Here is a 22,449-nt window from a genome sequence, read left to right as displayed (position 1 = left end):
GAGAAACAATAACATATTTGAAAGAACATCGACCGACATTCTTTTCTAAAAGAATGCAAGGTTAAATGAAAATGGAAGTACTTGAAATTACTTCGACATACTGTGTACATATATATATATTTATATATCTATCTATATACAACAACAACAACAACATGCATTTTAAGGCCATTTTCCCTGCTAGAGCGGGGGTTAGCCTTGCGGTCCCCATGACAATCTTCTCCATTTTGCCCTATTTTCTGCATCTCTCCTTGTTAACCCCCTTGCCCGCATTTCTTCTTCCACCATCTTTAGCCAAGTCTTTCTCGGTCTTCCCCGTCCTCGACTTCCTTCGACATTCATTTCCATCACTCTTCTCAACCAGTCACTTTCATCCTTCCTCAACACATGACCAAACCATCTCAACCTGTTACTCTTCACAGCATCAATCACAGGCTCTATTCCCATCATCTTTCGCAATTCATCATTTGTCTTCCTCTCTCTCAACGACACTCCGCACATCCACCGAACCATTCGCATTTCCACCCATTCCAGCCTTCGTTGCTGCTCTACATTCATGACCCATGTCTCGCTCCCATAAATCATAACACTTCTCACACATGCAGCATACACCTTTCCCTTCAGCTTCAACGACACTCCCCTCCTTATCAGCACACCACTCAGTTCCCGAAACGTCTTCCATGCACATCTCACTCCAGCAACCGTTGCCGAGTCTGATCCACCTTCTTCATTCAGCATGTCTCCGAGGTAGCAAAATGTTTTCACACCTTCCAGCTTCACGCCGTCTCCAAGATCCAACTCAACATTTCCTCCATCTGCAGCTCCCTCTGTGCACACCTTACATTTGAATGTAGCTGCCACACTGGTTAATGACCCTCTCAGACCACTACATTTTTGATGAACCGACTCAGCGCACAGCGCACATTGTACATTGAATGGAGTTCACTCCGACACCCTTCCTGCACACAGCACATGGCCACTTCCCAGTTCTTTCCACCTCACCACATGCTTTACCACTTGCCATCACCTTCGTCTTTCCTATATTCACCTTCAGACCTTTTGTCTCCATACATTCCTTCCACTTGTTCATCTTTTCCTTCAGTCCATCCATACTTTCCGCAATCAACACCAGATCATCTGCATACAACAACTCCCATGGTAAATCCTCCTTTACGGTCTGAGCCAGCACCTCCATCACAGCTACAAATAGTAGTGGACTTAGTACCGACCCCTGATGCACTCCCACCTTCACCTCAAACTCACCACTGTTCCCGTCCTTCGTCCTTACAGCTGTGCGCGCTCTTTTGTACATTGCCATCACAACTCTGATCAACCATTCCTTCACTTCTAACTTCCTCAATGCCCATGTCAATACTTCGCGTGGAACCCTATCAAATGCTTTCTCCAGATCAACAAACCCAAGAAACAACTTCTTCCTCTTCTCCATGTACTTCTCCTGCAACTGCCTCACAATAAAGAGCGCATCTGTCGTTCCTCTTCCTGGCATAAATCCAAACCATTTCGTCGACCTTCACCTTCTTCCTTATCCTCCTCTCCAACACCCTTTCCAATACCTTCATTCCATGCTCCAATAAATTTATCGCTCGGTATGAGCCACACTCCAGAGGGTCACCTTTCCCCTTGTATAGAGGGACGAGGGTACTCAGTTCCCAATCCACTGGAATGCGACCTTCTTTCACCACCAGATTACAGATCTCTGCCATTCTCTTCATACCCCAACTTCCTGCTGCCTTCAACATATCTCCCACAATTCCCGTCGGCCCTCCCGCTTTTCTACTCTTCATTGCTTATATCGCTTCCTCAACTTCCTTCTCAGTTATCTTCTCTGCCAGTCCTAAAACTGGGTTACTCTCTATGTTGCCATCCCATTCATTCTCTGTATTCAACAGCATTTCCATATATCTTTAACATCTTCCTTTAATTCCATCTGGGTCCACAACGATTTGTCCCACTTCATCCTTCAAGCAACTCACCCCCATCACATCACACCTCTCTTTCGCTATCTGCTTTGCAGTCCTGAATACCGCTCTCTGACCCTCTTCCGAATCCAAGCGTTCTCCGAACATTTTCCTACATGTCTCCTGCGCCTTTGCTACCTCTTTCTTTGCAGCCTTCTTGGCTGCCATATAACTTTCATGCTCTGCTTTTTCTGCTCCCGTACCCTTCGCCTTCTGCCACTTCTTGAACTTCTTCCTCTTCTCGTCAATCCCCTTTCCAACTTCATCATCCCACCACCATGTTTCCGAGTGCCTCGGTGGTCCTTTTGGGAAAGTAATTTATTAAGTAATTACTTTTGGGATATCTATATATACAGTAATACCCCGGCCTTCGTCATTAATTAGTTCCATAAGCCGTGACGTAACTCGGTTTTTGACGTAAACTGTGCGTAATGCCTTTTCACTCTTTCACGAGCCTCGATCTTGTATACAAAAAAAAAAAAAAAAAAAAAGCCTTAACAATGCCTTAAAATGAAGACAAACACCGTAAAATCTCTCCCCATCTTGTCCCCCCTCTCTCCCCATCTTGTCTACCGCTCCCGATGTTATATGTTTTATGTGTCGGTTTGTCTTTGTGTGTGATTAATGTTCGCTCTTTCACGAGCCTCGATCTTGTATACAAAAAAAAAAAAAAAAAAAAAAAAAAAAAAAACTAGAGTAAATAACTCGCGAAAGTATATAACTATCGCTAAACCTTAAAGAACACTACAAACACATTTCAGTCATATTTTTTAATGAGTAATGAACACAATTAATAAATGAATTTGTAAAGAATAATAAATAAAATTAATAAGATTATGTTATTCACCTTAAACATGGCATCTCTTCTGAACACAAACACACATTTTAGCAGTCTTTGCCGGCGGCGCTTTTTCAGTGACGTATGCGAGAATACGTTCCCTATCATGAATGATGGTCGATACCGTCGACCGTGGCAGCCCTAAGGCATAGACCTTATCGCGAATCGGTAAATATCAACAGAGGGCGCTCCACCGCAAAGCATGATGGGATCGAAAAGGGGGCAAAGGTAAACACGAACCCAGAAGAGGAAGCGTCTGTCTACGATCGACGCTGTGCTTACGGAAAGGAAGATGGCTAATGTGAAAGAAATTCAGCGTTTTTTGGCATTAAAATCCAGCGATTTAAAGAAATATTTGAGGGAAAGGGGGGTTCCCATTGGAGAAGAGAAACAACCTGCTTATGCAAGAACAGTTCCTGAATGTTGAAACCTCGATCGGCCATACAAATATCGCCGGGCTGGAACTTGTCTACAATGTTCGTCATCTTTACAATTTTTTTGTCCGACGTGTTTCCTCCTGTAGGTTTGGAAATGTATGAAATTGTTCCGCTAGGTGTAATACCAACAAGGCACTTGAGAGTAGGTCTTGACTTATATTGGCTGTACACTTGCGAACAAAACTTGGGAGACGGTGCTTTGTCCTAATCCAAAGCGAAATGCGAGGTCCTCGTCGCGAAGATTAAGCCGAAGCGTCATGAGTGTCATGAGTAGTTGATCCTCTAAAGATTGAGATCGCTTAACTCCGAGTTTTGTAGTATTGTTTATTTGCCAGGTCTTGTCTTCCATTGATAATTTCCCCTTATAACAATGAAGGTTCTGTGCATGAGGGGATACTTCTGCTAATAACCACTTAAACAGGTCATAACTAGGTAAACCTGTATAAAGTTTCACAAGTTCATCACAGGTTGCTATGTCCGAAACAGTAAGCTTCTTGTTACATACTGCAATGGCGGCTTTCAGTTTTGCGACGGTGTTCTTGGCTTGCAAATACTGGCTCATGAGCTGATCACAGTTCACAGTTAATTTGTCACAGTAAAAAAAAGTCCTAAAAGTAGTTTAAAGTGGTAAGGATCACGTAGTGTGTCAATGTAAACAAGCAGTCTGTCAAAGTGACAGCGACCGCCGGCGGCGCTATTGCCCCTTTCCGATCCCATGACGCATTGCGGTTCCGATTCGCGATAAGGTCTATGCGCTATCACCGACACTTTTTCACCTTTTTCTTACCTTTTAATCAGATTTAACTTATCTTCCATCGTAACCACATTACGCTTGGAAACACAAGCATTATCCTTCTTAGGACCCATGGCTAACACAGACACAGTAAGGGAATACTGTACGTCACCTCTGTTTTGAATGAGAACCAGCAGTTGCGCGTACGTACAGTATACTGTACGTACATTTATATATATATTTTAATGTGCTTTTTATTGTATTTTAAATTGTTTTTTAGCTTCTTTTATTGTTAATTTATGTACTATTTTATTTATTTTAAATATATTTTTAAGGAATTTTTTTTTTTTCACGTCCGTAGCAGTGACGTAAAGTCGCACATAATGACGTTCGCTGAACTGAAATTTACTCCAGAAGAGTGACGTAAAGTCGCATTTGACGTAGGTCGAAATGGCGTAAAACGGGGTATGACTGTGTGTGTATGTATATATACATATACATATACAGACTTGGCATTTAATATGGAATATTTTTTTGGGGGGATTAACTTACTTTTCAAGACCACTTAGAACCAAAAGTTCATTGGAATTATGTTGAGAAATTATTCTAGATTTTGTTAATGTGACCTTTAAAAGAAACAAAAACCACATTTGACATTTCAAAGCAAATAAATTGATCCTTGAAAGTGATGTAAACTGATATCGAACTCAATTCATGGACAGGACTGTGTTAAACTTATGTACGTTTTCCAGAAGTATCTCTTTATTTTGCATATTAGCCAAAAATGTTTTTAACAAAAACAAAAGTTAATTACGACTGGGATTACGGACAGTAAAATTACAGTTTAGTACTTCGTGTAACCCCCACGAGCATTCAGGAGAGCGCGTACACGTTGAGACATGTTCACGAGATTTGCCAAGGTTTGGACAGGAATCGCTTGCCATGCAGTGACAATAGCCTGCTGCAATTCACGCACAGAGGTGGGCTGCTGGTCCAAGTTGTCGATTTGACGCGTTAATTCTGCCCACAAGTTCTCTATCGGATTCATATCCGGGGACATGGCAGGCCACTCCATATGCTCTACACCATGGTCAGCAAGAAAGTGTTGGATCATGCGAGCATGATGAGGCTGTGCATTGTCATCTTGGAAGATAAAGTTTCCTCGAAAGGCTGCACGAGCAAATGGAAGCAATGTTTCTTCCAAAATGGCCCTGTACTTGAACTGGTTCAGGTTTCCATTGAGAACAACCAGGTCAATTTTGCCCCCTGCATGAAAAGCAGCCCAAACGGTCACCCCACCACCTTCAGATTGGACTCTTGGCACTATACAATCTTCTTTGTAGGCTTCATGCACTTGTCTGCGCACTCGGACGCAGCCATCTTGACGATAGACCAGAAATCTAGACTCGTCACTGAAGATCACGTGATTCCAGTGTCCTGGCTGCCATTGACGGTGCTCTCTGGCCCACTGCAATCGGCATTGACAGTGTTGTCTGGTCAGGCTTGGCTTTCTCAGGGGACGCCTCGCACGATAGCCTGCTTGAACCAATCGTTGGTTGACTAGCCTTCTGGATACAGGCACATTTGTCAGTTGCTACCACTCAGCCCTAAGCCGATTAGCTGACTTGGTATGGCAATTGCGGACTAACCGGTGCAGCTGGCGATCATCCCTCCTTGTCGTTCTGCGGGGACGTCCTGGCCTCGGTATTGGAGTAGGGACACCCCTCTGAGCATGTCGTTTCAGGATCTGTGACACCTGACCTTGAGTGATGCCATACTGCCGAGCAATAGCACGCTGTTTAATGCCGGAATTTTGTAAAGCCACCACTCCATGAGAAACAGCATTGTCGAGTTGATGGACCATCTCCAGAGGAAGCGGCAATAACTTTTGTAGATGTGCAGCAGTTGTTTTCCACTACCACAGAACGCAACAACCTTTATATACCCGAATGTGAAGCCAATAGGCAAATGTACCTGTCCGTACATTTTGTCACGCGACCTGTGATATAATCCTGTTATTGACTTGCTGCGACAGACAATCAGTCACATGGTTCTTTTAACAAAGAAATCACCGAAGCGTAAAATAAACTCACCAGATTGATATACTGAGTTCAGAAAGTAAACCCAAGTCAAGAAAAAAAATATTCCATTTTAAATGCCAAGTCTGTATATATGTATATATGTATATATACAAAAACCAAGCCATGAGGTCGAAGGAACTGTCTGCAGAGCTCAGAAACAGGATTGTGTCGAGGGACAGATTTGGGGAAGTCTACAAAAAAAATCTCTGCTGCATTGAAGGTTCCCAAGAGCACAGTGGCCTCCATAATTCTTAAATGGAAGAAGTTTGGAACAACCAGGACTCTTCCTAGAGCTGGCCGCCCGGCTAAACTGAGCAATCGGGGAAGAAGGGCCTTGGTAATAGAGGTGACCAAGAACCCGATGGTCACTGGCTGAGCTCCAGAGATCCTGTGGGGAGATGGGAGAAACTTCCAGAAGGACAACCATCACTGCAACACTCCACCGATCTGGGCTTTATGGCAGAGTGGCCAGACGGAAGCCTCTCCTCGGTGAAAGACACATGAAAGCCCACATAATCTTGTTTCTCACAGTCTGAGAGTCTTTTAGGTGCTTTTTTGCAAACTCCAAGCGGGTTTTCATGTGTACGTGAATGATTTTCATGTGTAAATGATTCTTATGTCTCTCTCTCAGCAGTGGGGTCCTCCTGGGTCTGCGACCATAGAACCCCCTTTTATTGAAGGTCAGCTTGAATCTGTTTGGCAGTTGATCGAGGTGCTTTCTCCACCATTCGAAGAATCCTTTGCTGCAATCTTCGATCAAGTTTTCTCTTGCGGCCATGTCCAGGGAGGTTTGCTACAGTGCCATGGGCTTGAACCTTCCGGATAACATTATTTACGGTGGACACAGGAACATCAAGGTATCTGGAAATGGACTTGAAACCCTGTGATTGTCCATGCATGTCTACAATTTTGTGTCTGACCTCCTCAGACAATTCTCTGGTTTTCTTTCTTTTCTCCATGCTCATTGCGGTACACACACTGGCACAAAACAGCAGAATGACTCCTTTTCTCGATTCAAACTGGTTGAATGAGTGATTTATATATTTCAGGCACATGCAACTCACCACAGGTGAGTTCAATTCCAAAGTAAAGGAGAATGACCTGCTTGAAATCTTATTATTTCTAACAACTTATAAAAGGTGCCAAATAATATTGTCCGGCCATTTTCGGATTTTTGTTTGGAATAAGCTAAGATTTAGTAATTATTTCAGCTTTTGTTTGTTTTGTTCCACTGCAAACCAAAGAAATACAAATGTGTATTCCAAAAGATTTTTTAATTTCAACAATTTTCTGGAAGAAATGGTGCATTATTTGAAATAAGTGCAAGGATGCCAATATTTTTGGCCGTGTGTGTGTGTGTGTGTGTGTGTGTGTGTGTGTGTGTGTGTGTGTGTGTGTGTGTGTGTGTGTGTGTGTGTGTGTGTTTATGGAAATGATTGTTTTATTTATTTATAATCGTGATACATTTACTGTTCAAGATGAAGTTATGGTGTATTCTTATCTCTGCTCTTCCAGGATATCCTGCTCCTCGGAGATGCCATAGCTGTGTGCAGATTGACAATGGTAAGGTGTAAGATGTCGGTAACCTCAGCTGAGGAAAATTTTCATTCCAGTGCATGGTTCTGTTTTACCTGTCTCTCTTTTTCTTCTTTTTTCTTGACAACTGAAATATTTCCACAGGTTTTAAAGCGCTTGTCTCTGTCCAATCTGCGAATTCCTCACTGTCTGTGCAAGACTGGTGTTAAAAACAAGATGCAAATTTATGTGACCATTGAATAATTTCCCTTTTGGACTGACGGGATATTTGAGAGTGACCATACTTGCTTTAACTGCCTATATTCCGGTCTGAATATAAACTGTGATAACGATGCTGCATCTGAGCTGAACATTTTCACCAATAGTTTGCCACCCTTTGGAGGGAATGTTGCGCCGGCTGTTCCGGTGCTCCCATTCACTTAAGGACAAGTAAACCTTGGAGATCCTGTGGTTGGTTCCCTTTGAAAACTCCCCCCTTCTGACTTGCTTTACCGTCTTCTCCCTTCTCGCCTACTCTTTCTGTCCATATTCTCTGGTCTTGATTGTACCACTCTTTGCCTCCATACATATATATTGAAAAGTCGGCTTTTGGACTCCTACGGTAAAGGCTAGCTAGTACGGAGTATAATAGAGAACAGTGGATCCAGGAAAGGGGCCGTTGAAGGAGCTGTGCTCCAACGCGAGTCGAAAGAATTGACGCGACCAAAGACGGAAATTCGTCCGAATTGCTTTGTTACACGTATCAAATTCGGGTACTCTGAAAAGCCCGTTTATCGGGCAGCAATATATATACACATTTATGCCGGAGCGTTTGCCTGGGAAAAGCGAGACCGGGCATGCCCGGGTGTCAAGGGCGAGTCCTGGAAAGGCGAGTCTGGACATGCCCGGGCGTCCTGGACGCGGCCTGGCAAGTCGAGGCTGGGCGTGCCCGGGCGCTCTGGGCGAGCCCTGGAAAGGCGAGAGCGGGCATGCCCGGGCGCCCTGGGTGAGCCCTGGAAAGGCGAGAGCGGGCATGCCCGGACGCTCTGGGCGAGCCCTGGAAAGGCGAGAGCGGGCATGCCCGGGCGTTCTGGGCGAGCCCTGGAAAGGCGAGAGCGGGCATGCCCGGGAAAGACGAGACCTGGCGTGCCCGGGAGGTTCGGGCGTGCCCGGGAACAGCGAGTCCGGGCATGCCCGGGAGAGGCGCGTCTGGGCCCGTCCGGACGAGCCCGGCATGGCGATTGCACCCTGGCCGCGTCCTGGCAGGTGCAAGGCGATTGTGTACATCCAGCGGGAACCGCTACACACGCCCCTCCAGAATCGACCTGCACCGGCAGGGTCAATTTAAGGGGGGTCCGGATGACCCGGCCGAAGCGACCCCTGGAGGGTCGTGGGGGGGGGGGGGGGGTCCGATGTGGTGGTGGGTGGTCGAGCGGTGGGAACTGTGGACGGGGGGCGGCCTCGCCGCGGAGGAAGGGCCAACCGTGGTGGTCGGTCGACGTCCATGTGCGCCGGCTTGAGGCGGTCCACAGAAATCCGGTCCGACCGGCCACCGAAGTCGACGACGAATGACTTGTCGCCCCGTCGCAGGACCCGGAAGGGCCCGTCGTACGGCGGCCGGAGTGGTCCCCGGTGTGCGTCATGACGCACAAAGACGTACTCCGCTGTGCGAAGCGCCGGGGGGGACGTAGGACTGGGGGCCACCGTGGCGGGACGTTGGCACGGGGGCAAATCGTCGGGCGGCCTCCTGGAGGTCCGAGCGCTGGTGTGCGGCGGACCAGGGACTGGTAGCGTCGGGCATGAACTCGCCCGGGACGCGGAGCGGCTGGCCGTAGACGAGCTCGGCGGCGGACGCCCGGAGGTCCTCCTTGGGGGCCGTGCGGAGGCCCAAAAGGACCCACGGCAGCCGGTCGGCCCAACCGTCGTCCTGATTGCCGGCCATGAGTGCGGCCTTCATGGAGCGGTGAAACCGCTCACACAACCCATTGGCTTGGGGGTGGTAGGCCGTGGTGCGGTGCAGCGTGACCCCCAACGAGCGGGCGACCGCGCCCCAAAGTTCGGACGTGAACTGTGGGCCGCGGTCGGACGAGATGTCCGCCGGTGCGCCGAAGCGCGCGACCCAGGTGGCGATGAACGCCTGCGCCGTGGTGGTGGAGGTGAGGGGCACGGTCTCCGGCCACCTGGTGGTCCTGTCCACCATGGTGAGCAGGTGGGTGAACCCCCGCGATGGGGGCAGGGGGACCCACCAGATCCACGTCGACGTGGTCGAAACGCCGTTCAGGCACGGTGAAAGGTGCCAGCGGGGCCTGGGTGTGGCGGTGGACCTTGGCCCGCTGGCAGGCCGTGCAGGCGTTGGCCCAGTCGCGGACGTCCCGTCGAAGGCCGTGCCAGACGAAACGCGCCGACACCAGCTTCTGAGAAGCTTTCCGGCCCGGGTGAGAAAGGCCGTGGATGGAGGCGAAGATGCGGCGCTGCCAGGTAACGGGCACGATGGGGCGAGGCTGGCCCTGGGAGACGTCGCAGAGCAGGACAGTGTCCGCGAAGGGAAAGTCGGCCAGGCGGAGGCCCGTGTCCGCCGCCCGGAGGGCCGGCACCGAGGTGTCCGTGGTCTGGTCGGCCGCCATGAGCGCGAAGTCCACGCTGAGGTGGACGGCGTTCGCGCTGGCCCGAGAAAGACAGTCGGCCACGGCGTTGTCTTTGCCGGCGACGTGCCGGATGTCCGTGGTGAATTCCGACACGGCGGAGAGGTGGCGCTACTGGCGGGCCGACCACGGCTCCGTGACCTTGGCCATTGCGTAGACCAACGGCTTGTGGTCGACGAAAGCCGTGAACGGGCGGCCCTCCAGGAGGTGTCGGAAATGGCGAATGGCCAGGAATAGACCGAGCAGCTCGCGGTCGAACGTGCTGTATTTTAACTCGTTCGGCCGGAGTTGCCGGCTGAAAAAAGCGAGTGGCTGCCAAACCCCGTCCACCCATTGTTCATGGACGGCGCCCACCGCGTAGTTGGAGGCGTCCGTAGTGAGGGCGATGGGCGCGTTGAGCACCGGGTGAGCCAGTAGCGTTGCGTCGGCGAGGGCCCGCTTTGCGCTCGCGAAGGCCGCGTCCATGGCCGTGGACCAAACGATGTCATGCTTGGCCGGCTTGCCCTGGAGGGCCTCGTAAAGGGGCCGCATGAGCTGAGCAGCGCGGGGCACGAATCGGTGATAAAAATTCACCATGCCGAGGAACTCTTGTAGGGCCTTGATGGAGCGGGGACGCGGGAACGTGGTGATGGCCTCGACCTTGGTCGGCAGCGGCACGGCCCTGGTCTTGGTGATGCGGTGGCCCAAAAAGTCAACGGTCGTCGTGCCGAAGTGGCATTTGGCCGGGTTGACAATTAAGCCGTGCTCGCTGAGGCGACCGAACAGTGTTCGGAGGTGGAGGAGGTGCTTGGCGCGGGACGTGCTGGTGACGAGGATGTCGTCCAGATAGACGAAAAGAAATGGCAGGTCGCGCAGCACGCCGTCCATCAAGCGCTGGAACGCCTGGGCCGCGTTCTTGAGGCCAAACGGCATCCTCAAAAATTCGAACAGGCCGAACGGCGTGATGACGGCTGTCTTTGGGACGTCGGCCGCCCGGACAGGTACCTGGTGGTATCCCCATATCAGGTCAATTTTTGAAAATATGACCCGTCCCGCCAAACGGGCGGAAAAGTCCTGGATGTGCGGGATCGGGTACCTGTCGGGGGTGGTAGCGTCGTTGAGGCGGCGGTAGTCACCACACGGGCGCCATCCGCCCCCCGGCTTTGGCACGATGTGCAGTGGTGAGGCCCACGCGCTATCGGAGCGCCGCACGATGCCGAGGCGCTCCAACGTGTCGAACTCGGCCTTTGCCACGGCGAGCTTGGCCGGGTCGAGGCGGCGGGCCCTGGCGTAGACCGGCGGGCCCGTAGTGGGTATGTGGTGCTCGATCCCACGCCGCACTGCGACGGCCGAAAACGTCGGCCGCGTGAGGGCCGGGAATTCCGCGAGCAGGCGAGCGACGTCGTTCGCCGTCGGGAGGGCGCATGCCAGTTCGGTCGGCGCGGAGCTGCTCATCGTACACGCCAGGGAGCTGAAGGTCTCGGCGTTGACAAGGCGACGTCGTTTGACGTCGACCAGCAGCCCGTGCGCGCAGAGGAAGTCGGCGCCCAGCAAAGCCATGGGGACGCTGGCGGTCACAAAGGTCCACTGAAATCGCTGGCTGCCGAAGCAGAGGGTGACGTTGCGCGGACCGAAGGTGCGTATGGCCGAGCCATTAGCAGCGACCAAAGAGGGGCCGCAAACGGCGTTCCGCCTGTCCTGCTCGGAGGCGGGTATGACGCTCAGTTGGGCGCCGGTTTCACAAAGGAAACGCCGCCCGGACGCTTTATCCCGAATAAAAAGCAAGTTGCCCGAGTGGCCGGCGCTCATGGCTGGGAATGAACGCCGGCCCGGCCGTTTCCCGACTTGCCGAAAGTGCATGGGGGTCGGCATGTCCGAGCCTTGTGTCCGAACCTGGCGTGGTAATAACACCACGCCTGGTCAGGTGGAGGCCCCGGCCGTCGTGTCGGAAGCGGTCGGCGCGGCGTGGCGGCCGCCAGTTGCACCGGCAGTCCGGCCTCCAACCGCGCAGGGCGCTCGGGCGTCGCCTCGGACGGCGGCGGGCTCCAGGTAGCCGCTCCGATGTGCTGGCCCGCCGAGGAGATCTTGTCGGCTTCCCTGGCGAGAGCGCGGGGGTCTGTGATCGACGTGCCAGCCAGGGTGAGGCGTACCGGGTGAGGCAGCTGGCGAAGGAACAGCTCGTGGAACAGAAAATCCGGAGAGTGCTCACCGAGCAACGAGAGCATATAGTCCATGCGCTCGGACGGGCGCGTCTTGCCGAGCTCGGGCAGGTCGAGCAGGCGCCGTGCGCGTGCCGCCGGTGAGAGGGCGAAAGCGTCGAGGAGGAGCGTCTTCAGCGCGTCATACTTGTCAGCAGCCGGCGGGTGCTCAAGGAGGCTCAGGGCACGAGCCGCGGTGGCGGAACCGAGCGCTGCCACGACATGGTGGAAGCGGGTGTCGTCCGTGGTGATGCCTCGCAGGGCGAACTGGGAGTCCGCCTGGGCGAACCAAACAGCCGCGTGAGCCTCCCAGAAGGTAGGCAGTTTAAGAGTCACTGCCGTGTCCATGTCGGTAGGTCACCAGTGAAGGAGCTGTGCTCCAACGCGATTCGAAAGAATTGACGCGACCAAAGACGGAAATTCGTCCGAGTTGCTTTATTACACGTATCAAACTCGGGTACTCTGAAAAGCCCGTTTATCGGGCAGCAATATATATACACATTTATGCCGGAGCGTTTGCCCGGGAAAAGCGAGACCGGGCATGCCCGGGTGTCAAGGGCGAGTCCTGGAAAGGCGAGTCTGGACATGCCCGGGCGTCCTGGACGCGGCCTGGCAAGTCGAGGCTGGGCGTGCCCGGGCGCCCTGGGTGAGCCCTGGAAAGGCGAGAGCGGGCATGCCCGGACGCTCTGGGCGAGCCCTGGAAAGGCGAGAGCGGGCATGCCCGGGCGTTCTGGGCGAGCCCTGGAAAGGCGAGAGCGGGCATGCTTGGGAAAGACGAGACCGGGCGTGCCCGGGAGGTTCGGGCGTGCCCGGGAACAGCGAGTCCGGGCATGCCCGGGAGAGGCGCGTCTGGGCCCGTCCGGACGAGCCCGGCATGGGGATTGCGCCCTGGCCGCGTCCTGGCAGGTGCAAGGCGATTGTGTACATCCAGCTGAACCGCTACACCGTGATCAAACGGTTCGAACAGGACGAGACACTAAACTCCCTTTCGGCACACACCATTTAATGAAACAAGGCAAAGATGGTGGCAATCAACTCGCTCACACGAGCCATCAGCAAGAAGCAGGAAGTCTCCTCCCTTTCCGGTGCAAATTATAAGAAGAAAAAAAAGCAAGAATTACAGGCTCGCACTACACCAACATGGCATAAACATATTGCAAGAAAACATTCATAAGCAAAGCAGGAAACTTTCACGTATATCGTACGCATAGCATCGGAGACTTTCTAACATCCACCCCCAAATTTGTGGAATAAATTTGTAAAAAAGGGAAAGTCTTTCAGTCCATTCACCCCTCACCCATCATCCTCAAGCTTCGACAGCCGGATCAATTTAGCAAGTGGTCAAACATAGTTCTTGCCACGAACTTGAACGCTGGCAGTTCGAGCACGGCCATCTGAGCCCGGAAAGGTCTCCATGACCTTACCAACTGGGCACGAGGCAGCTGGGAATCGACGATCAGAATGGCATATATTTCTATGGATCCTTGTGGGCCATGAAGAAGCACCTTTACGACCTATAACAGGACATCATATGGATGGGAAGGCTTGTCAAGGTACACTGCAGGTGGTGCGGAGCCTGTCATTAGGACGGTATCGCTGGATCTCTGCACTGCATCATGTAGGATGGTTAGGTGCAACTCGTTGCAATAACGCATGGCTTCCGAAGTGTACAGCGATCAGCTGGGTGTGACCGACCGCACCTCCAGCAACGGTCATGTTCCCTTATCCACTTAATAATATGGTCTGTGGAAAGCTTCTTGAATTCCGCACAGGAACTGAGGTAATGATCACTGGTGTCACAATGAGGACAATAAGGCTTGGTCTTGGTTGTTGAAGAAACATTACGCAACGGCTGTGGCCTTGTGCCAGCTATTGGTGACTCAGAGTTGTGAAACACCGAGGCCTGTGATTCTTTCTTCTTTAAAGATGAAGAATGCTGTTCCTTTCTCTCTAATCCCTGGCACTCGCATTTGTAGAGGACAGCAGTTTGGTTCGCTATACGTTTAGCTCGGGACTTCGCCTGCAGCCAAGCTGCCAGATGGTGCAACGTGTAGGTCTGATTGGAATCTGCATTTAAAAGTCCTTGGTTAATGCAGTGCTGAATGAATCCATCACGATAGCTCAGGGGCAGTTTGCTAATTAGCCTGTCTACATGTGAGCTACATCGTAGTTCAAATCCATGCTCACCCTCGAGGGATTGTAACATATCCACAAGGGAGTGCACTGCGAGAGCAAAGTCTTCAAAGGCATCTGCATCTCCAGTCCTCACTGGTGCCATGTTCATGATAGCACCAATTTCGCTATGTACGAGTTGCCTTGGCTGTCCATACTTGTCCTGCAGGGTCCGTAAGGCCGCCGTGTATGGCTTTGGATCATGCATGTAGGCCTGAGCAAGCTTGTATGCACTTGGTTGCTTAAGGTGGGTTAAGAGTACTTGATATTTGTATTCCTCTGACAAGTAGGTGTGATTACTTATCAGGCTATCCAATGCCAGCTTGAGAAGGGCAAAGTCACTTTCTCTGCCACTCTGGAAATAAGGCAGACTCGGTTTCGGTACGCCATAGGATGAAGCTATTAGTAGGTCTATGAGGTTGGGTGTTGCAGGCGTCTCAGATGGGTGAACTGGATGCCCATGTGGTGAAGTCGAGGGTGGTAGATAGGGTGCATAATGACATGGTAACATGTTAGGATGAAAATTTGAATCTTGGAATGGAGCTGTGGTAGTGGATGAATATGCTAGGCCATGTCCACCAGTTGAGGGCCCTGTAGGCACTGCATGGGGGCCCAGGTTCAATGAGACTCCATCAGAATATGCAGTTGGATGAGTTTGCTTCACCTTCTCATTCGGTGTTGTATTGTTTTGGTGACACACACACACACACACACACACACACACACACACACACACACACACACACACACACACACACACACACACACATTAATCGAGGAGTGGATAGTCAGTCTGCAGTGATGGCGATTGCCGGCTCTGGCCACAGTAGCGGCAGCTGCGTTGGCAATAGTTTGTTTGGTTGAACTGAGGGAGTACATGACGCTCTACCACCGTGCATAATTGTATGCTGGGCGGTAACGGTTGGATACCCGGTTGGAGAGGCAGGCGCTTCATCTCCTGCATCCAAGAATGACACTATCAACCGTGCTTCCTCCAGTTCCTGTCCGGCCTTCCTCAGACGTCTCTGTCTTGTTAGATGGACGGACAAGGCTTCGCATTCCCTCCGAGCCTGGCGCTCCATCTCCTGAGCCTGAAGGACTTCATCCTGCAGCTGCTGTCCACGTTTCTCAGCTCTCTCTCATCCTCCCCAACTTGACATGTCAGTTCCTCCAGTTCATACTGTTTTCGTTTTTCCATTAGAATAGCCGATTGTATACCACTGAGTTGGGATGTAATGGATGTACGGCTGTAGCCGGGAGAATGGCTGCGTCGTGAGCTATGTGCACTGCATAGTGAGGCAGTCTTTGGTCGGTGGCTTCCTGACGAATGTCGTCTGTAAGAAGAACTCGGTCCACACTCCTGATTAAGGGAAGAACCACTCGTGTTTGAAGGTATGTAGTTAAGAACATAGTCTTTCAAACGTTCAGGGATACGTATATTCCTTTCAGGTCGGGAAGACGCCGTTAATTCATTGCCAGTGCTAATGATGGCCGGATCCGGTAATTCGGTGTCTGATACAGGCGCGGGGCTGACGGCGGCCACCGAAACGGAGACAAATGGATTCGTGCCATGAGTCGTTAAAGGACTAACCGGGATAATGCTGCTGGTATTGTCTGCTGTTTGAGTACAATCGGCAGTCAGGGTAGCGGCGATATTCTCATCCATGATTTCCTTGTCCAGCTGTTTGTTATCCGACTTGAAGGACCATGAAAAGTAGGCTATGAAATCATACGGTAAAGGCTAGCTAGTACGGAGGATAATTATAGAGAACAGTGGATCCAGGAATGGGGCCGTGATCAAACGGTTCGGACTGGACGAGACACCAAACTCCCTTTCGGTACAACATTTAATAAAACAAGGCAAAGATGAGCCATCAGCAAGAAGCCGGAAGTCTTCTCCCTTTTCGGTGCAAATTATAAGGAAAAAAAAAGAAGTAAGAATTACAGGCTCGCACTACACCAACATGGCATCAACATATTGCAAGAAAACATTCACAAGCAAAGCAGGAAACGTTCACGTATATCGTACGCATAGCATCAGAGACTTTCTAACATATTGTTGGGGATATGGGAATTGTGTGGGTAACCTGATGTAAATTTTCCCCTTTTTGGTATGCTGTAAATCTTGTAAATATCACCCTCCAATAGTATAAAGATCAAAGGTCGCCCCTAGTTAATCCATCGCATACACGTAGCAAATCTTAAGTTCCCTCACTAGTTATGTCCGTAATACATGTTAGTATAAGGCTCTGTGGTCCACTAGTTCATTGCGTTGCGTCAATTAAATAAGATAGATTTCCCTTTTGTCAGCTATTGCCAACTGCATTCGCCACTATGGTTTTGGCTGATGGTCAGCGCCTTTGACTCCATTAGCCACGAGGTGAGCTCGGAGAGGAAAGGCGTGTCTCCACCTCGTCATAGAGGGGAGGAGTGAGCCAGCCCTTGCCGGCCAACCAAGGATGAGGGGTTTGGCTTTGAGAGGGCGTGGAGAGAACCGTCGAGGAGGTTCGCGAAGGTTTGAGGGTGTGGCATATATAACCCGTCACGGGACACCCCCCAGAAGAGATGAGAGGAGATGAGACACGGAGCAGATGGGATACGAGAGCTGAGCTTTGACTCCACCACGCAGCGTTGACTCCACCGCCGCAGTTCGAACCGTAGCAGCTTGCACGACCGCAGCTTGGGCTTTGACGGCGGTGCCGACGTGGCCGCGAAGGAACGGCGGCTGCCCACTCCCGACCCGACCGTGCTTCGTTCCGAGCTGGACCTCCCTCTCCCTCCAGCCAATCCATCTGCAATTTCCCCATCGTGTGAGTCTGCTCGTTTGTCCGTCTTTCATGTTGTCTTGGGGTTTATAGGTAAGACTGTATAGTTAAGCTAATAATTTGCACTGTGTCTCCTGCTCTTTCCATTACCTTGTAAATCATATTTCATTTCTTTTCTGCTTTAGTTGCATGTAAATAGTAATAAATCCTGTTATTCCCTACTTTGTCTTCTTCTTCTTCATGCTCGTTCGGTCGCTTTAGAGGTTTCAATATTGAGGGTACGTGGCGCGATTCGGCCAACGAATATAAATCGGGTCTAGTCTTGGTAAACGGCTCACGCCGCAGTTCGCTTCGCTCGGCGCAAATCATCCATTACGCTGCGGCTGTGAGCGGGGAGTATTCCCTTGCGTACCGGGAGGTGCTGGTATTTATGTCATAGGACGGTTGGGCCTAATACCCTACCCAGCGCCGACCGGGCGTGACGTCATACCCCCGGGACCACGTCGGTCAGTCATTAGCGAGGGGATTAATCCCCCCTTCTTAAAGGGGAAGTCCGACGCTGGGATCCGTAACAATTGGTGTCTGGGAGTGAGATTTGAGGCCCGAACCAAATTTTTTATAACATCAAAAAATTTGGTCAAAATTAAGAGCGCCCGAAATTTTAGAATATTCCAAATTTGAAAATCGCGCCATGGATGATCAAGGCGACAGGATGCCGGTGGGGGAATTAGAAGAGGGGTTAGGGGTAACCCAGGACCCCAGAGAAATGTATATGGAGGAGGAGAGAAATGAGGATGTGGTTGAGGGGGCTTCAGGTGCACAAAATGGCACTCTCGCGCATGTGGTTGGGGAGACACAAAGTGGCGGCGCGCACGAGGTTTCAGACGCACAAAGGGGCGGTGCCGCGGAGGCCGAGCCCACGGCGCCAATAGACATGAACCTCTTTCTGATTCATCTTGTGGCAAGCCTGGAGAAGCTTGATGAAAAGATGGACAAATCAAGGGCAGAAATGGGGAACCAAATTGGAGGTTTGGAAAACAGTATGGGGGCAATGAGGGACGAAGCGTGGGGTACCAGTGAATGTATGGACAATAAATTTGAGGGGTTAGACAATAATTTTAATGGGTTGAACAATAAATTTGAGGGGTGAGACAATAATTTTAAGGGGTTGGATAATAAATTTGAGGGGTTAGGCAACGGGATAAAAGGGGTGAAGAATGGGTTAACGGGGCTAGAAGACAAGATGGAAGGCAAATTGAGGGAAATAGGGGAGCAATCCGCCCGGGAAATCAAACAGATGGGGAACCAGATAGAGGAGGTGAAAATCGGGTTGGAAGGTAAATTGGATGCTCAGAGGAATGAATTGGAACAGATGAGGGCGGCATCTATTAAAGAGATGGGAGAAATGGGGGAGGAGATAAGACGAGGTGTGGGCGAGGAGGTCTCGGGGGTACGCGAGGAGGTAAAGCGAGGTGAGGAGCATATGGAGAAAGAGGTGAGAAGGGGGACGGCAAAGTTACAAGGGGGCATAGAGGAGTTGATGCAGGGGGTGGAACAGCTGACGGTGGGACAGAGGGAATTAGTGGATCAAGTGGAGAAGAACACTGCGATAATCGGGGGGTTAAAGGCGTCGCAGAAGGACATAAAGAAAGAACTTATAGCGACAAAGAGGGAATGCCAGATGGTACATGAGGGATTGACAAAGAGGTTGGACGAGGTGACGGAGGCAATGGAGACGAAAGAATGGGAGGTGAGGACGCACATAGAAACGGTCAAGGTGGCATTAGAGGAAGAGATCGAGGGGGCTGTGCTTGCTAACCAAATAAAGAGTTTGCAGGTGGCGGAGGAGGAGCGACGAAGAGGTGCCGAGGTGAGTGGCGTTATACTCGGAAATGTATATGGTGTGAGGGGAGATTCAATCGGCTTGGGGGTTGGTGTAGACCCGGGTGTTCGTGAGGGACCAATGGTGAGGTGTATGACTGGTCCGGAGAGTATGGATAAAGGAGGTGTGCAAGGAGGTCCGACTATGGGGAGTGAGAGGAGTATTGATGAGCAAGGGTGTGCGGGTATGGAGTGGGTAGCGGGTTGCGGAAGGGCGACCCAGGCATCGACACCAAGAGGGGTAGTGTTTGGAGGGACGGGGGATGCGCGGAAGCCCCCCGGGAATAGTGTACTGTGGGAGCCCGAACGGTTTGATCCCGCGTTGATCCCGCCGGGAGTGACGCGCGGGGTCCGGCTTTCGGGCGCCCACAAGGTCCCACTCGTGCCGTACGACGGCAAGAGTGATTTGAGGGCGTACCTGGCGCAGTTTGAGTACGTGTGCAGAGGCAACGGTTGGAATCCGGACGAAGGTGGAGTACACCTTGTGGGGGCACTGCGCGGTGCGGCGGCGGAGGTACTGACAGCTTTACCACTGGGTTCTCTCACCCTGTCAGCTCTCCGCGCGGCCTTAATTAACAGATTTGGCATTGAACAGCAAAGCGAGCTTGTTAAAGCGCAGCTTGCTCAGCGAAAACACAAGCCCCAGGAGACCATCGGGGAGCTTGCCCATGACATTCGCCGCGCAGTAGGGATTGCACACGCAGACATGGCAGCGAGTTCCCAGGAAAGCCTGGCGCTGGATCACTTTATCCAGGCCCTTCCGGATCTGGATCTCCGACAACAGCTCGCCATGTGGCGCCCGCAGACCATGAGTCAGGCGGCCGACGCTGCAGCCCGTTGGGAAGCAGCGAGGCCCCTGGTCCGGGGAGGCGAGCGCCACGCAGTGGCGGTGCGTCAGGTAGGGCCCGTCGGCCCCCCTAGGGGGCCCGCCCCCGACGGCGGCCCTAACCTGGAGAGCATGGTTCGGAGGCTGGTGGATCGGCGCCTAGCGGGACCTGGACCATGGCAGACGGCTCCAGCAGTGGCACCCGGTAGTCCACGATAAAGTACCCCAATTCGGACATACAGGGGGGGGAATTTGGAATACCGGAGGCAAGCACCTTACCAGGTGAGGTGTTATAATTGTGCTCGGCTGGGTCACCGTGCGTGGGAGTGCCGAGCTAAGCGCCGGGACGTTCCCCGCCAGCCGATGCCCTCAACTCCGCCCAGTATAGATCGGCCTAGCCGACCTCAGACACCCCCCCGCCAGGGCCCGGGAAACTAGAACGTGCCAGGCATGCAGGGCGGTGTTCGGCAGTAGGGGATGGAGAGGAGCCCTCGTTGACGCGACAGATCATTCATTGTGGCCAAATTGGAACCGGTAGTTTGACAATTCGATGCAAAATTGCCGGCATGGGGGTAGACGCCGTTGTGGACACGGGAGCCAGCGCCACGATCATCAGCCCCGTGATCCTTAATTCGAGTGCAGACGGCTGGGGTAAAATCCAGCGTCTGGAAAATCATAGTTTGCAGTTGGCTACCGGGGCAACGGCTCCGATCATAGGGCGTGGTTTTGTGACCCTCAAGTTGGGGTCGGTAAAGAGAGAGATAGAGGTTTGGGTGGCGGAGGTGTGCGACCCATGCTTAATAGGGTTGGATTTGTTGACTGCCAGCGGTTGTAAAATCGACTTGAGCCGGGGGGACCCTGCGATGGGGAGTGGAAGAGCTACCATTGGAGGGGGTGAGCACGGCCGAGAGGGTGGAGCTGGAGGCTCCTGAGGCCGTGACCATCCCTCGGGGGGCCGAGGCCATAGTGCCGGCCCGATGGTCAGCTCGCCCGACATGGCAGGAGTCCTGCGGCCTGGTCGAACCGGTGGCAGCGCGATCCATACCTGGGTTAATCGTGGGCCGCACCCTTGTAAAAAACGGACGGGCCGGTGGTGGCCGTCCGAGTAATTAACATTAGTACAGAACCACGCACTATAGTGAGGAGCACGAAGGTAGCTGGCTGCACCCCAGTTAGCGAAGTCGCGTCAATGAGGCGCGAGAACGTCCAGCCGAGCCGGCCCCAGCGGGAGCCTTCAATAAATATTAGGAATTGGCCCGATCCCATTTGCGAGATGGTAAATCGTAGTAGCGTAGAGTTGGGAGGTACCCATAGGGAGGCCTTACACAAACTGGTTGGATCCCATTTGGATCTCTTCTCCTTGTCCACCGAGGATATTGGACGTACGGGCCTGGTGAAACATCAGATCCACACCGGTGAGGCCCGGCCTATTCGTCAGGCCGCCCGATGGCTCCCTTGGAGCAAGAGGGCGGAAGCTGACGAGCAGGTTGAAAAAATGCTCGACACAGGCGTGATCGAGCCCTTGGGAAGTCCCTGGATGTCACCTGTTGTGCTGGTTAAAAAGAAAGATGGGACCACGCGGTTCTGCGTGGACTATCGCCAGCTAAACAACGTGACACTCAAGGACTCATATCCCCTGCCAAGAATTGATGACACCCTCGATGCCGTTGCGGGCTCAAATTGGTTCTCAACTTTGGACCTCAAGAGTGGGTATTGGCAGGTGGAGATGGATCGGGCAGGGAAGGAGAAAACGGCATTTTCCACAGGTAAGGGGCTGTATCAGTTCACTGTGATGCCGTTTGGTTTGTGTAACGCCCCCGCCACCTTTGAGCGATTAATGGAACATGTACTAGGCGGCATGCCATGGCAATCATGCCTGGTATACCTGGATGACGTCCTAGTACATGCCAAGACTTTCCCCCAGGCTTTAGCTAATTTGGACCAGGTGTTCGGGTGCCTCAGGCAGGCAGGGTTGAAGCTGAACCCGAGTAAGTGCACTTTGTTTGCAAGAGAGGTGGCCTATCTAGGTCACGTTATCGGTCGCGAGGGGGTAAAAACGGACCCAGGCAAAATTACAGCGGTAGCGGAGTGGCCCGCACCACGTACCATCAAGGAGGTGCGGGGATTTTTGGGACTCTGCTCCTACTACCGGCGCTTTGTGGCAAAATTTGCGGAGTTGGCCCGTCCCCTCCACCGGCTTACGGAGAAGGGGACGCGATTTAATTGGACAAGGGAGTGCCAAGAGGCCTTCCTAAAATTGAAGGGGTGTTTGACATCCGCACCCCTTCTAGCCTACCCCACTAGCGACGGGACATTTACCCTGGACACGGATGCGAGCCAGGAAGGATTGGGTGCAGTTTTGTCTCAGACACAGGAGGGCGTGGAGAGGGTGATTGGTTATTA

General features: G+C 52.1%; 1 protein-coding gene across 1 annotated transcript in view; it reads left to right on the top strand.

Moving 5' to 3' along the window:
* KLHDC10 (kelch domain containing 10) overlaps positions 1 to 22,449 on the top strand; it is a 113,149-nt gene that overhangs the window by 55,286 nt on the left and 35,414 nt on the right. Inside the window, exon 7 of the mRNA XM_078775421.1 lies at positions 7,584 to 7,631. Within this exon, the coding sequence (XP_078631547.1) occupies positions 7,584 to 7,631 (48 nt within the window). The remainder of the gene's footprint in view (positions 1 to 7,583; positions 7,632 to 22,449) is intronic.

Source organism: Myxine glutinosa, chromosome 4, assembly GCF_964187855.1.
Source record: "Myxine glutinosa chromosome 4, kmMyxGlut1.1, whole genome shotgun sequence".
Taxonomy (NCBI): domain Eukaryota; kingdom Metazoa; phylum Chordata; class Myxini; order Myxiniformes; family Myxinidae; genus Myxine; species Myxine glutinosa.
The sequence above is the reverse complement of the archived record's forward strand: the minus strand, read 5'-3'. Positions and strand labels throughout refer to the sequence as shown.